General features: G+C 40.3%; 1 protein-coding gene across 1 annotated transcript in view; it reads left to right on the plus strand.

The window, feature by feature from the left end:
* Positions 1–12,102: 12,102 nt before the first annotated feature.
* Positions 12,103–15,662, plus strand: part of VEGFB (vascular endothelial growth factor B) — a 41,218-nt gene continuing 37,658 nt past the window's right edge. Inside the window, exons 1-2 of the mRNA XM_063438576.1 lie at positions 12,103–12,179; positions 12,734–12,853. Of these exons, the coding sequence (XP_063294646.1) occupies positions 12,758–12,853 (96 nt within the window). The 5' untranslated portion in view covers positions 12,103–12,179; positions 12,734–12,757. The remainder of the gene's footprint in view (positions 12,180–12,733; positions 12,854–15,662) is intronic.

Below are 15,662 nucleotides of genomic sequence, written 5' to 3' on the forward strand. Positions count from 1 at the left end.
CAAGTTGGACTTTTAGACATTTGGACTTATCTTTATATATATATAATAGGCTTTGAAATCTAAAGATTTCAGGCGGGGAGTGTCATGTTACATGATATTGTTTTATTATAATGTACTGTTTCTTTAATGTTCATCTTAAGTTTGTCTCTTGGGCCACTCCATAGTTTGCATGATGCTTCAGATTCTCCCCTCCCCCTTTCCTGTTCCAGTGTATTCTATGCTGTACATTCAATGTGACTTGTGATATCTCTCCTACCTGTTTGGAAGAATCGTTCTTTTACCTGTTGTAACTTCACATTCTACAGATCATACGACTATTAAACAGCGCCAGATCTTCTTACATGTGAGTTGTGACTGAGTAAACTATCTGCGAAGGTGATTTGGTATGGATAATCTCATCAGGGCAATGAGCGCCATGTGCTCCTGAAAACCACATTCATAGCCTTTGCAGCCGTTCCAGAATAAGAGGTACCGACACTCCTAGCTGTGAGGTATGCATTAAGACTACGAGAACAGGTAACCATATTTCCCAAACCCTAATTTGGCATTCTCAATACGAATGTAAAGGAGAGGTATCAAGATGTAGATACCTAAATATAGACTATAGTGTGTGCCATTTAGGAGTAGGAGAACCTAAATGCTTCAGTCCGGAGTATCAACCTCGTACAATTTGGTTGACTCTCAGGAATGGAGATCCTCAGGGGACCCTAATTAATAAGACGGTGTTAGAATCCGTACATTCTTCGGGTGTTCTGCTATTTGATGCGTGTAAAGCGATATCGAGTGGTAGAAAGCCGTGGAATGTATGTGGGGATCTTAGATGGGAGAGGACGTATGGGTCTAATGATAAATATATTTGTCCCAGTAGTAAAAATAAATATGTAAGTCCTAGATGCCCAAATAAAGACTATAACTTTTGCCCATATTGGTCTTGTGTGGGATGGGCGACTTGGGGACAGACAGTAGATAAAGACATGATAGTGACTAAGTTGCCGACTAGCCCATATTGTAAGTCTATGGAATGCAACCCAGTCCATATACTTATAAATAACCCCGACAAGTTCTTAGATAAGTATGGCAATTTATTTGGGTTTCAGATATACGGGACGGGTTTAGATCCTGGGACATTATTGTTTATAGGAATAGAGACTGATACGGTATCCTCCCAGACTCATCAAGTATACCATTCCTTTTATGAAGAGATGAGTATAGATAATAAGATCCCCCATAACGCTAAGAACCTGTTCATTGACCTAGCTGAAAGTATTGCCGGTAGTCTTAATGTTACCAACTGCTATGTGTGTGGAGGTACTAACATGGGAGACCAATGGCCTTGGGAAGCAAAGGAGGTAATGTCCGGTTCTGAGGCAGTTGACCAACTAATATCTACACAAGCCGATTATCATTTGAGTGTTAGAGGTAAATCTGAGTGGAGATTAAAGACCTCCATCATAGGTTATGTTTGCATAGCAAGGAAAGGAATAATGTATAATACTTCTGTAGGAGAATTAACTTGTCTAGGGCAAAAAGCTTATGATGATGATACTAAAAATACAACTTGGTGGTCGGCTTCAAATGTCTCAGAACCATCTAACCCGTTTGCTAGATACGCCAATTTAAAGGACGTGTGGTTTGATTTATCCATCACATCTACCTGGAGAGCCCCAGCAAATTTGTACTGGATCTGTGGTAAGAAAGCCTATTCGGAGTTGCCACAGGACTGGGAAGGGGCATGTGTGTTGGGTATGCTCAAACCATCTTTCTTCTTGTTACCAATTGAAACAGGTGAGACTTTAGGTGTTAAAGTGTATGATGTGAATCATAGGAAGAAAAGGGGACCCATAGAGATAGGCACCTGGGAAGATAATGAATGGCCTCCCCAGCGTATCATAGACTATTATGGGCCAGCCACGTGGGCTGAGGATGGTACCTTTGGTTATAGAACCCCTATTTATATGCTCAACCGTATTATAAGATTACAGGCGGTGGTTGAGATTATCACAAATGAGACATCACAAGCGCTCAATCTTCTAGCGAAGCATAACACCAGGATGAGGACAGCAGTCTACCAAAATAGATTAGCCTTGGATTACCTTTTGGCAGTAGAGGGAGGTGTATGTGGGAAGTTTAACCTAAGCAATTGCTGTCTTCAAATAGATGACGAAGGGCAAGCAATAGCTGAGCTTACTAGCCATATGGTTAAGCTAGCGCATGTGCCTACTCAGGTATGGAAAGGATATAATCCAAGTAGTTGGTTTGGTAGCTGGTATGAGTGGTTTGGAGGGCTTAAGGCAGTGGTAGGTGGAGTCCTACTGATTTTACTGTTGTGTCTACTCCTACCGTGTCTTATACCCTTAGTAGTTAGGTCTGTGCAAAGCCTGATAGGAAGTATAGCAGAGAGGAAGGCTGCTGCACAGATAATGGCGATATATAAGTATAAGGCTCTAGATCAAAGAGAACCAATGCAGGAAGATGAGTGTTAAAAGATTCACATCATAAGATAAGCCTGGTCTGGTTCAAGGTAACTTGCGGTGTAAGCAAACCAAGGTTAAGTGATGCCTCAAGTAATTGTAAAATATCAAGAGGCATCAAAGGGGGGAATGTGGTGGAATCTCGGTAAAAATAAATTTAGTAGGCCGAGATTACCACGTGGCATGTGTACGTGCATATGCTGACGTATCGATCAGTTGGTTGCACGAGGCAAGATACGATCAGTAGTGTACGGAGCATGTGCAAGAATACAGGATATAGTATTCCCCCTCCTCCATTGTGCTGGACAAGCCATGCGGTCAAACAGGAAGTTAATTCTTATTTGTGTTGATTGGTTAAGAGAATGTGCGGGTGGAGCTTAATATGGGAGGAGTTATATGCCTATATAAGGAGCCTGCACTATTGTCCGGGGCTCAGAACTTGTGGTATTTTGGTGACGCTAGTCCCTCTGAGTCCCGATCGGTGATCCAATAAAGAATCTCTTCCTTCCTGAAGAAACCTGTGTCCATCTCTCTGTGCTTGGCTTCCGTCAGTTTCTCCGGTATCATTATATTAGTGTAGATCCATGCCTCTCACTGAATACCGTTTTGTTATCATTACAGTTAATACCTGTGCTGTCTGCCTTATTATGTCTTGCCTTATGGGCATTGTTTTTCTTCATATAATTTAAAAAACCCTCAGTCCACTTGCTGATGCAATTTCACGGTACGTTTTATATTTCTCTTAGCATTGTTTCGCTGCAAATATATCAATTGTAAATCACATGCTTGTAGATTGAGACTAAAAAATGAAATATAAAAAATAATACAAAATAACGCGCAGACAAAAAACATCAAAGCAAACAAAAGTAATTCAAGTAAGCCTTGTGAGGTCTCGAGAATATACACATATATCACAGGATTGCTATGAATTTCTGCACCTTTTACACACATTATATGATTAACATGAATTTCAATACGGTAACTACCAATGTAAAAGACCATGTTGCCCTAGTGTGCGCTGTACTACATCCTTTTGGTATACTAATACTCTAACCCCACATATTGCTTAGTAAAATAATTACAATTCTGATTTAGGGACCCTTTTCAAACCCCATTTCAGTTTCTGTGCTATGTAAATGTTGTTGTTTTTTTCCCTTTAAGTACAGCTTTATCTTTCTGAATAGTTACCCTGTTTGTACACAGCAAACTGAACAGGACCAATCTCCCAATTTTGGACAAGGGATTTAAGATGATCACAAAGGTTGAACTTTTCTCACACAGTCCATTTTAAATAACTGTTATGTTTCTTGTTTTCTTAGCTAAAAAAAAAAGAAATTAGAAGGGTGTTGGTGTACTCTAATCCTCTTCTATTCAGAGACGGTGTTTGTTCAGGCAGCAATCACGGTGCACCCTAATGGCCTATGTTTCAGAGCTTGCAATAATAATTGTACGTGTTTATTTTACGTTTTACCTTCTAATGTTCTTCAGTGACTGATGTATAAATGATCACTCATACTCACAAAGAAACACCCATGGGTTCTCCCACTAAAAACATAAACACATACAACAAAAATAATAATTTTAAAAAAAATTATACTTTGAATTACCACTTTGTTGAATGTAAAATTCAAATTTATAATACATAAAACAAGGTGCAAAATTTCAAGTCACTTGCCACTAGAGACATAAATGTTACTTGCCACTGCACGAATGGGGGGTCCATGACACTCATCAGGGGTGAATTTATACTCACCAGGGCTGAATGTTCACCTAAAACATAAAATAAACAAACAACAGTGAAATATATACGTAAATTCGATTCTGGATGAAATATCCACAGATCTTTTTTTCCTCACTCCACCCATACCCATGCTCTGTTCCGTTTTAAAAATTCTGATCATCTACAGATCAGTAGCTTTGAATAGATGTAATTCTCTCCCGTAGACACGCAGGCTATTATAAAATAACAGGGTAATTAAACTCTGAATAGCTGTGTAACGAATGGAGTAACGCGTGGGGACATTCTGAATGCAAAATTTGGACATTGGATATTAGTTTGATATTAAGGAGGACCAAATGTTAGAACCCACTGCCTAATGTACAGTTTGTTTTTCTGATATGGTAGTCAAGCTGTGGCTGCACTTGTAGTTTCCAATGTCCATGTCCACTACGTATGGTACATTGCACCCAATCTAGCAATATACTATCTGTTTGTGGCAGGTGTATCTCCAATGGCAGGCGTTGACATGAAAGGACAAACATGCAGAGAGCTGGGTTGATGTTGCAGGAAGAGTCAAGTGATCAAATGCAGCTGCATGCCTATAGCCGCTGTGATGTACACAGCTAAAAGGCACTGCAAAAATGTGACGCCCTAAAAAAATGCCTCATATTGCTTTTCTAAGTTTAACATTGGCAACTGAAAACTTCCTCAAGTTTGACATCATTGGATTAATATGTAAATTGTATATATTTTTTACATTTTTTACATAATGTTCTTCTCTGTTAACTATATAGCAATATTTAGTATCAATCTCTCACACATACATTAGGAGGCTTACAAGAAATCGTTATTTATATATAGAGGACCCAGTTTTAGGCCTTCCGAGAGCATCTTCCATGGGGTCGCTGTCCTTTATATAGCACAAGTGACTATAACACGTTTAGGATAGGAAACCTGGTAGAAAACATAGCTGTTGACCTTAGATTATTTGACTTTCCCAAACACTGCAGACACATTTAGAATCTGCCTACATGAGCCAAGATTGCGGCATTCGAAAAGGTTCCGTGCTGAGTCAACATTGTTTCTAGACTAACCAACCAATTTAATAATAATGAGGTATTAGATGCGCTCTGTTGGCCATGTGTAAATTTTAATTGACACGATCATTGTGCTGTGCATAATATTTACACATACATTTTATTTTAATTTACATTTGTGCGTGCGCACATTTTTTATTGTTTTTATTCTTGTGCGCTGACCCCAGCATGTAGCAAGTAGGCTACAGGAGGGCCTCTCTCAGTTTACAGAGACCAAACAAAACAAGACAAAATATGATTTAATTACCGTAAGTCAAAGTGCTCTACGGTTGCACTCCGAAGATCAAGGAATATCAGTCTACAATGTCTAAGACAACCGTGGATGTTCTATGTACATCTAAAAAACAAATCTACACCAAAATTTTTTATTAACAAACGCACAAATGTGTGGCATAAAAATATGAATTTAGATCTGCATTATCAAGTTTTAAAATATATTTCAAAAGAATACTGTTAGCTTTGAGTCTCATTGATGTATTAGGCAAGTGGTTAAAACTTCCCTAGGGCTGGAAAATTAAAATCACCAGCATAGCTATTTGTTGTAGTGAACATTGTTCATTGTTCCAGCATCTTTTGAGTCTTATTGTTTTATTTTAGCTCTGTAAAAATAAAAACCAGCAAAACAGTCAAAAGTTACATATTTCCAGGTTGGAAATGCGTCAGATGTCTTTTCTGAAAACAATAAAGGACATTTTAACAGCTGCACTGAGCACTGCACATATGCTGTAGTGACTGACATAACCTGTTAAGTTCAGAAGAACTGCTGAATAACACAATCTGTACCCTTTCCTTCCTCCATTATATTGACAACGACTACCTTTTCTTCCTCCATATCCTCTGCTTGGTAATATTTCACACACGGCAATCCCCTACTTACAGATGACTTGGGGAAACATTTGTTACACAGAAGTTCACATGAAGAGCTGTTGAGAAACATGACGCATCGCCGTAGGAAGACAAAGATATTTTCTTTGCACGATAAACGTAAGTGAGATTCACTCTGGTGCTAGACTGTGAATAATTGTAGTTAGGGCCAATGATCACCCAACTACACACACATTTAAAAAAAATAAAACTTATACACACAACAGTTAGGGAGTTCAAATAAATATCACAGTGGATCACACTGTAATATTTATATAAAACCAATCTTCTTAGGTTGAAAGCTGGTTGTGCATAATAACAACAGTTTAAATGTATAAGGGAAGGACTCCCATCCCATGTAGACCTTTGGAAAATACAAATTCTATTGACATGAAGAATAGTCTGGTAAAGGTTTATGGAAAGGATGAATTTTTTCAGGTGGCAATAAGCATCTTCAGATCGATAAACCTGATGGAACCAGCACAGGAACATCAGTGTAGGTCTATATCCTCTCTGCAACCAGCAAAGAAATTAGTAAACAAAAATTTGCTACGAGAGGTTTGGCAAAAGAATAGTATTAATCAAAGTTCTCAGTTGTTGTTGTTGATAAACTTGACTTAACTTTCGAGTGCACTCTGACTGAGCTTTGACGTTGTTAGTATTGATGAGTACAATTTCAAAGGCCTTGAGAACTAGTTGCATTAGCAATTTTGTTTACAAAAAAAAAAAATCACATTCATACACACATATATACCTAACAATAAATTGAAAAGAAAGGCCCTATAGGGGTCAGGATTGCTCTTTGCCCCCAGAACAGCTTAAATCCCTCTTGGAATTATTTCTCTTAAATTCCAAAATGTTTCAAGTGAGATAATGTACCATTCATCCATTAGGTGGGAATCTTCCTAATCCACTGTGATCCAAGCCGTCCCCCGGTGATTGGGGAGGCCACTGATTGTGTTTGACTTCATCCTGGTGTTTGTGAAACAAAAATGGAACTTGTTTAAAAGTAAGTCGAGGGAACGTCATCCCAAAATAGAAGCATTATGAAGGAACACTGTTGTTCTTATAGGATGCACCTAGTCTTGTAAAATTACCTTATATTGCTTGGTTGTTATTCTACTATATGGAATAATCATGGTATTTAAAGTTCTCCTAAATGAGGGCTAAACATGCGATAAAGGATTTCCTGTAAAGGTTACCAGTTGGTAACAAAGGTTGTAATTTAAAAGTTTGGGCTTTCGCCAAACGTAAACCAGGCTGGATTTATAAAACAAAGGGAGTCATGATAAAATATCATCTTTTTCTAGGCATGTGCATGGGGAAAATTTTCGGTTCGGTTCGGCATTACAAAATTCGTGACTTCGGTAATTCGACACTTCGGAACTTCAGCAACTTCGGAACTTCGGCACTTCAGCACTTCGACACTTCGGAACTTCGACACTTCGGAACTTCGACACTTCGGAACTTCGGAATTTCTGAACTTCGGGACTTCTATTGCAGCCGCTTAGTAGATAACTGCAGAAAGATAAGTCCTGCGCTCACTCCCATCACTGGGCGGCTGCAATGACTACAGTACACATCAGCCCCAATATATAGTAAAAACCAAAGAAAAACAAGTTACCTGCGCTCTCTCCTTAATCCCTATGTATTTTTAAAACAAATGGAGGTTTTTTAGTTACCTCCAATGGCCATGGGAGGATGAGCCCACCTGCCAATGTCAAGGCAGACCCCCCTAGGTGGGTCCTAACTCTAACCATTCACCTTGCTTCCTTGAGCCTCTGGCAAAAATCTCTACTGAGACAGAAAGGGGTATTTTTTTTATATACACCCCTATATATTATTAACCCTTAATAGGGAACACATGGGATGGGCGGCTGCATTGTAACAAGGCTGAGTTTTTTTAAATACACCCCTATATATTATTAACCCTTAATAGGGAACACATGGGATGGGCTTAGTAGATAACTCCCTAATTCCCACGGTATTAGAGAGTTATCTACCAAAAGGCAGTAAGAACTTAATTGGTCTTTCAGCCAAATTTACTAATACTAAGTAAAAATTAGCGGTGGGTGGGGGCCGTAAATACCAATTGGGGGGGACCTAATGTCCTCCCCCTCTGGCCCCCACCCCTGAGCGGTGGGGGGTGCCCTAAATTAGAATAAGGGTGAGGACATAATGTACCCCCCCTGGACCCCACCCCCCTGAGCGTTGGGTGGGGGCCCTAAATTATTATAAGGGGGGGACCTAATGTCCGCCCTTCAATTAGGCTCAGAGCACTCTGATTGGTGGGTTTAAGCCATCCAATCAGAGTGCTCTGACAGGTAAATGAAGAGACTGACAGGTAAGTCTTTACATTTACCTGTCACAGCACTCTGATTGGTTGGCTTGAAATCTACCAATCAGAGTGCTCTGTGTCATTTTACACAGCATGGGAAAGAGAGACAGTGATTTATTTATTTTTTGTGCTCCTTTTTTTTTTTTTTTTTTTTTTTTTTTTTTTTTTTAGTGTGTTATTATGGATTTTTTATTTGCCCTTTTTTGGGGCTGAAAAGAGAAGATTTTAGAAGAAAGAAAACATCAAATGGTAATTTTTTTTTCTTTTACAGGTACTTAGTTAATGGTCCCCCCCTCATTATTTTTAGGGTGAGGTAGGTGTTTTTTTGGGGAGGGGGGTGACTAGGGGTTTGGGGACCACTAGTCACCTGTGGTAGGAGGGTTAATTTTTTATTACCCCCTTATTGGTATTTAGGGCCCCCACCCACCGCTCAGGGGTGGGGGTCAGGGGGGAGGACATTAGGTCCCACCCCTTATTCTAATTTAGGGACCCCACCCACCGTTCACATTCCTAAACGAATTGCACATGTCTACCTTTTTCCATTTCACTGGAGTTCTGGTTGTATCCTCCTTGCATCATGTTAGGCATCTTTGTGTTCATTTGGTTACTGTTACTTTCTTTGCACCTTGTAAATCCACACATGTGCTCTACCTTAAAGTGGCTCTATCACCACAAACTTACCTTTCTCCTATGGTTTCCTCTTCTCTTGCACTCTCAGAATCTGTACTTCTATTCATTATTTCTGATCTAGATCTCTTTACATCACAACTTCCAATTCACTATCAGAGACATCAATTCTACATTAAATGTTCGTGTTTTTATTAGAGGCTTCCTACCCTATCTATAATGCCTGGGGAGCAGTGAACATGGTGTTCAGGAGGTGCTGTGAGAAGTGGAGAGTAAAAGCTATGTTTTATAGAGTGCTAAGTTTTGCCTTTGTCTTTTAGTCTTTTCTTAAAATGTCTCTCTAGAAAAATTAACTCCAAACATCATGATTTCTTTTGTGATTTGATGTTGAATACAACATAAACATTTGAAACGTTACAATCAAATGTCAAGTTGAAATAATGATGCGATGCCTTCATAACAGACCACTCACACTACTTCATCATTAAGAAAGTTGTCCTTTAAAATGCTCTTAGGAGAAAGTAAGGGTTAGCTTAAAGGGAAACTATGGCTCACTGGATGGTTCAGAACGGGTTAAAAAAAACATTTTGCCACTTACCTGAATCCAGCGCCAATATCCCTCAGCACTGGTACAGGGTTAAAGGTGGAGTTAACCCTCAAAGGTAATTGTTGCAGTTTATTAATACCTGCAATAGCTACCTTTGCAGGGTTAAGGAACCTGGGAATATGCACCCACGTCAATGAGCTGAAGTGGTCTGGGTACCTATAGTGTCCCTTTAAGGTTAGAAAGTGATGCATGGCTAGGGTTTTTTACCATTAGGGTTAGTTATAGTTAGGAGGTGTTTTGGTTTCTTAGTGTTTGGAGGTATAGGATTAAATGGTTACTGCCTTCAATGTTGACTGTAACTCCCATGATTCTCAAGCAAGTGGTGGAAAACAAAATGGCAAAATATTCTTATTAACATTAGGGGATCTGGGGGCCTGGACGCAGAGCCGAGCGGGCGCAGGTCAGAGCTGCTCCCGCTCCAAACGCCAAATCTGCTGGTTAAAAAGCCTCAAAACGACTCCAAATCTCATCAAATGGGCCACCAACGAAGAGCTGCTGACAAGGGCTACGCGTTGGTGCCAAATACCAGGCACCGACTGCAGAACACCCAGCAACGCAACCCGAGGCCTACAAGCATGGCCGGCGTGGAGGAGGCGGCCGCTCCCCCGCCGCCAGCGACGGCTTACAGAAAGAGACTGGGCCCACGTTCCCCCCCCTATGGACCGGCGGGGGTTATCCCGGTCCCAGCTGCCCATTACCTGCTGCCAAGCGACGACGGGGTAACCCGAAAACGACTGACACTCTGTGCAGCCGTGGACAAGATGGCGGACTCTGCACGGACCCCCACCACACCGGACCTACTGGAGCCGCTAGAGGTCCGCCTTGACAAGCTATTCACAGCCTTCTGGAAGAGGCTCGAGAGCAGACCACGAACCGCGAAACCGCCACCTGACCCACCTTGCCCTCCCCACTACGCACCAAGCTTGATCAGCCGGCAGGCTCATGTGACACACTCCGACGAGAGGCGGAGGAGACGGGTGAAGCCCAGGGCACGTGGGCCATGCAAGCAGAGGAACAGGGGCTGCCACCAAGCACCCACCCGCAGGCCTGGGGGCACTACCTGCCTTCCCCTAAAAGGAATCCGCTGGGCTACAACGGGACCACCGAAGCGAGACACCGTGAAACAGGCACCGGAACAGAATGCTGGCAGGAGGAACGCCTTACCGCCGCATGGCAACTGGGTTCCTGCACGCAACACCGGCCTCTATGCAACACTGGCTGCTCTATCCACCGACTACCTCGTCTGCCCTCACTCCCAGCGCACATGTCCAGCCTCCAGGGAAGGGGTTGGGTGACCGAGACGGACTCTAGTCTCCAGCTGGCTAAGGACAGTGTCCCCCCCTCTGCGGGCATAAGCTGAGTAAACTGTCGACCACTCTATAACAAAGCATATCTGTATTTTGTTCTTTTTTGTTTCTTCACAAAGTTAGACACAAGCCTGCTATCCTAATGCTACGGTTATTGTATATGCTATACTGTATCCTAATTACCATCTTATACCCTATACTCTATGTTACAGAATACTACTATCTATTATAAAGCGTACTCCCTCGCAAGTTAGACATATTTTTGCCATTATGAAACCGCAGTTGTCACATTAACATGACCCAGTGGCACTTTTATTTTATTTTATTTTATGACTCTACCTATGTGTAACTGCCCATTAAGGGAAGCCTGGACCGTAATTACTTACTAAGCAAGTCTGTCTACAGCCTCACTTAGGTAATGTACAACTAGACCTAATCAACAGGGCTTTCTTGTACTCCACGCTTAGTTCCACGAAGGTTTGGCAGACCTATCAGTAGAGGCAATATCGGTTAGACAAGCCACACTATTTACTTCAGCCACCATTACATGTTTAAGTATCCTGGGTAATATAGCGGTAATTGCTTGCGATTAAATGGCTACTACCCTACACGCAATCGAACTGAATGTTCCTATTATAAACTTGTTAATATATAAAAATGTGCTCATTATACTACTGCTCCTAATGTAATGCTTGAAAAATACTTGAGGATTGCTGTTGGGGCACCACAAGCTTGTATGTCTTAATCACTATGCACACCAAAAATAAAGAATTTAAAAAAAAAAAAAAAAAAAAAACAAAAAAAAAAAAAAACATTAGGGGATCTAAGAGTTTAGAGTAACTTAGGGTTAAGGGTATCTGCATTCAAAGATCTATAGAGTGTAACTCCTATTGTTGTCATCCGGACCAAGCAAGTAATAGGAAGCAAAAGGAAAAGTCTGCTTATTGAAAGCTAAACACTTAGTTCATTATCTGTGATTCAGATCTCAGTAAATGTGTCGCACTGCCTCTCACTCACGTACGTCACACTACTGGTTGTCAACACACTGTCACAAAGATTGTCACAAACTTCCACACACAGTCACATACAGTGGCAAGAACAGCAACTATCTCCACTTCATTCGCAAGCTAAAGAGGCACAGATTGGGTGTGAGTTTGCAGAGCTATCCACTACATAACTACAATACCTATCCCCTCTCACTCCCTGCCTTCCCTCTCCCAACCATCCACTGCCTCTCTCAGCCTAACTTATCTTCTAATCTTCTTTACCTTCCTATGTTAAGAGTCAGGGTCTCTTCAGCCCTGCTTAGTACAAGGCAAAGAGATAGACAAAGATCAGACAGAAATAAAAAAAAAGCGAGACAGAGAGGATCAGACTGAAAAAGAGGAAAGTGAGGCATAGACAAAAACGAGATAATGCGAGAGTCAGAACAGAAGTCCAGCTTTAACACAATGGAATGCTGGTAAATGTAGATTTTGTTATTTATTTTCTTTGGGGCTGAACTCTGTGTTTGCTTTGTGAACAGTTTATTTAGTTAGAGGGTGGCTGGCGAACGGTGTCTCTACAAGTAAATAATTCTTTACCATTCTCTACTCTGAGCTTTTCTCTCACACCTTCTCTCTAAATTGAACTGACTGTGCATATGAATGAATCTGCTTATAAAGGCAACTGTCAGACTTGACGTATTCCTTGTAAGATTTAGGACCGGCGTCAGAGGACCGCTGTTATGACCCGTACATCCTTGAAAATGGGCAAGATGGAATTTGCACAAGCCACCTCGTCAATCTGGCTAGCCCTCCTGCTAACCTACACCTTCACACAGGTAAGCCACATACCTGTTTTGCAATACAGACAGTTATACAGAGTGTTAGGAAGCCTCAGGGAAGAACGTAATATAGGCTATCATAGGAAATTACATGGACCAGTTATACAAGGCATTAGGGTTTTTTGAAAATTTTGTACGGCACTATTAAAATGTTATATAGAGCAATAGGCGCAGTTATAGGAAAATGACACAGGGAGCTGCAGAATAACTTATTGCCAATATACTTTATATAACCATGTGATATTTACTGGGAGTAGCCATGAGGAGTGAAAAGGAGCTCTATAATAACTCTAGGATACCAAGGGTTAAATATTAGATGAACGTGCACGAAATGTATTGTGAAGTCTCAACTGGTAAGATGCCAGAGGACAAAATTAAGCATGTTGTCTACTACCAATTTAAATGAAAACGTGTTTTATTTTGTGTGCGTGAAAATGTATATAAATGCAAATCAGTGATGTCATCACGCAGATGAACATAATTCTAATCTGGATTTATTGCACTTTCAGTAAGAGATCATCATGTATTGTTCCATCGGAGGGTATGTGCTAGGGATTTAGATAGTGGTTTGGGAGAATTCTGACATTTTGTTTGTGTTTGTGGGTTTTTGATGAAATCATAATCAGATAAGAAGCTATGGGTTAATCGGATGCATTGATTTCTGGGACAAGTTTGTAGAAGAATTTGCTAAGAAAAATTCATCAAGAGTCATTTTTTTTTAAATGCAGACAGAGGTATAAAAACACTTTTTATTAAATATTTTTATTTTTTAGGTTTAATATTTTATAAAGATAGGGGATGTTCTTCAACAAACATACAAGGCTGGGTGCATGATTTTATTATGATACCTATTGTTCCAAGTGCTATTTTATGGCTTTTAACACTTTTACATCCATATGATACAGTCTGTTGTCATAACATTCTGGTCCCTAATCACGTCATTTTGTTCAGAAATAGGAATCTTAAAGAACAAATAGTTATGACACTATACACCTACACTGGTCCTTAAGGGGTTAAAGCAATATGCTGAGGTTTTACTTTCCCCTTAAGCCTCTGACACATGCATTATTAGGCAAATAGTATCCAGTGACAGTTACAAAGGTTCGGAAGTATGTTCGTCGAGAACCTGAGACATCTGGAACTCCTAGAATTGGAACCTTAGAATTGGAATGCACAAAAACATGTTGTTGTTTTTTTTACTTTTGATAATAGATTTTTTTTGCAAAAATGTACAGAGCAGCAGAGGATTTATATGGACATGTCATATAAGATAACAAATATTTATGTGTAATGGACAAAATATGGGTCAGTGAGCACTAGAGATGTCGCAAACATAAAATTTTCTGTTCGCGAACGGCGAACGCGAACTTCCGCAAATGTTCGCGAACGGGCGAACCGAGCGAATCGCCCTAGACTTCAATAGGCAGGCGAATTTTAAAACCCACAGGGACTCTTTCTGGCCACAATAGTGATGGAAAAGTTGTTTCAAGGGGACTAACACCTGGACTGTGGCATGCCGCAGGGGGATCCATGGCAAAACTCCCATGGAAAATTACATAGTTGATGCAGAGTCTGGTTTTAATCCATAAAGGGCATAAATCACCTAACATTCCTAAATTGTTTGGAATAACGTGCTTTAAAACATCAGGTATGATGTTGTATCGATCAGGTAGTGTAAGGGTTACGCCCGCTTCACAGTGACAGACCAAACTCCCCGTTTAACGCAAGGCAAACAACCGCAAACAGTCCATTTGCACAACCGCAAACTCCCCATTTGCACAAGGTTGGATACCAAGCTAGCCATGTCCCGTTCCTTGTCCTCACTGATGTCATTGAAGGTCTCTTCCTCCACCCAGCCACGTACAACACCAAGGGTCCCCGAAAGGTGACAACAAGCCCCCTGTATTTTATTTTTTTAAATGTACACTACTGTTACACCAGATATGAGTTGCACTGGTGTGACACTGTGCCCTGGCAGGCCCTGAAACGCACACGTGTAAAGGAAACTTTACATTAATAAGATATTCTATGGGGCAGTCGAGGAGAAGTTACATAAGTTCTAGGAAGCAGTTATACAGTTATAACAGTTTAACAGTTTAATAGAGTAGCTACAGAGTAATAAGACAAGTTCTATAATACAGTTATATAGTAACAGGATAAGTTAGATGGACAGTTATACAATAATATGATATATTATATGGGGCAGTGATAAAGAAGACATGTTTTAAGGGTCATAAAGAGAGTAATGTGATGCATTCTAGAGAGCAGTGATATGGTAATAGGGTAAGTTCTGCAGAACAGTATTTTATTATAATTTATATGGCACCAACATATTCCGCAATATTTTACAATTAAAGAAGGGGGAAGAGGAGAAGACGGTCCTGGCTCAAACGGCTCATAATCTGTACAGTAATAAGATCTCTAACGCAGTTCCAATCTAATAACATAATTTACAGGCAGCAGTTATACAGGGATAAAGTAAGTTCTATGTAGCAGTTATAGAAATGAAATGACTAATATGGAATAGTTATACAATAATAAAATACATAAAACAGAGTAGTTATACTGTAATAAGTTCTGTGGAGCAGTTATAAAGGAATGCGTTACAAGTCTAGGGGGGAGTTATCCAGTTATGAGTGAAGTTATAGAGTAATAAGATAAATACTTTAGGACAGTTTTACAGTAATACGATAAGATCAGGAGGACAGTTTTACAGTAATAAGATAATATCAGGAGGACAGTTATATAGTAATAAGATAATATCAGGAGGACAGTTATATAGTAATAAGATAAGATCAGGAGGACA

This window comes from Pelobates fuscus, chromosome 12, assembly GCF_036172605.1.
Source record: "Pelobates fuscus isolate aPelFus1 chromosome 12, aPelFus1.pri, whole genome shotgun sequence".
NCBI classification, from domain to species: domain Eukaryota; kingdom Metazoa; phylum Chordata; class Amphibia; order Anura; family Pelobatidae; genus Pelobates; species Pelobates fuscus.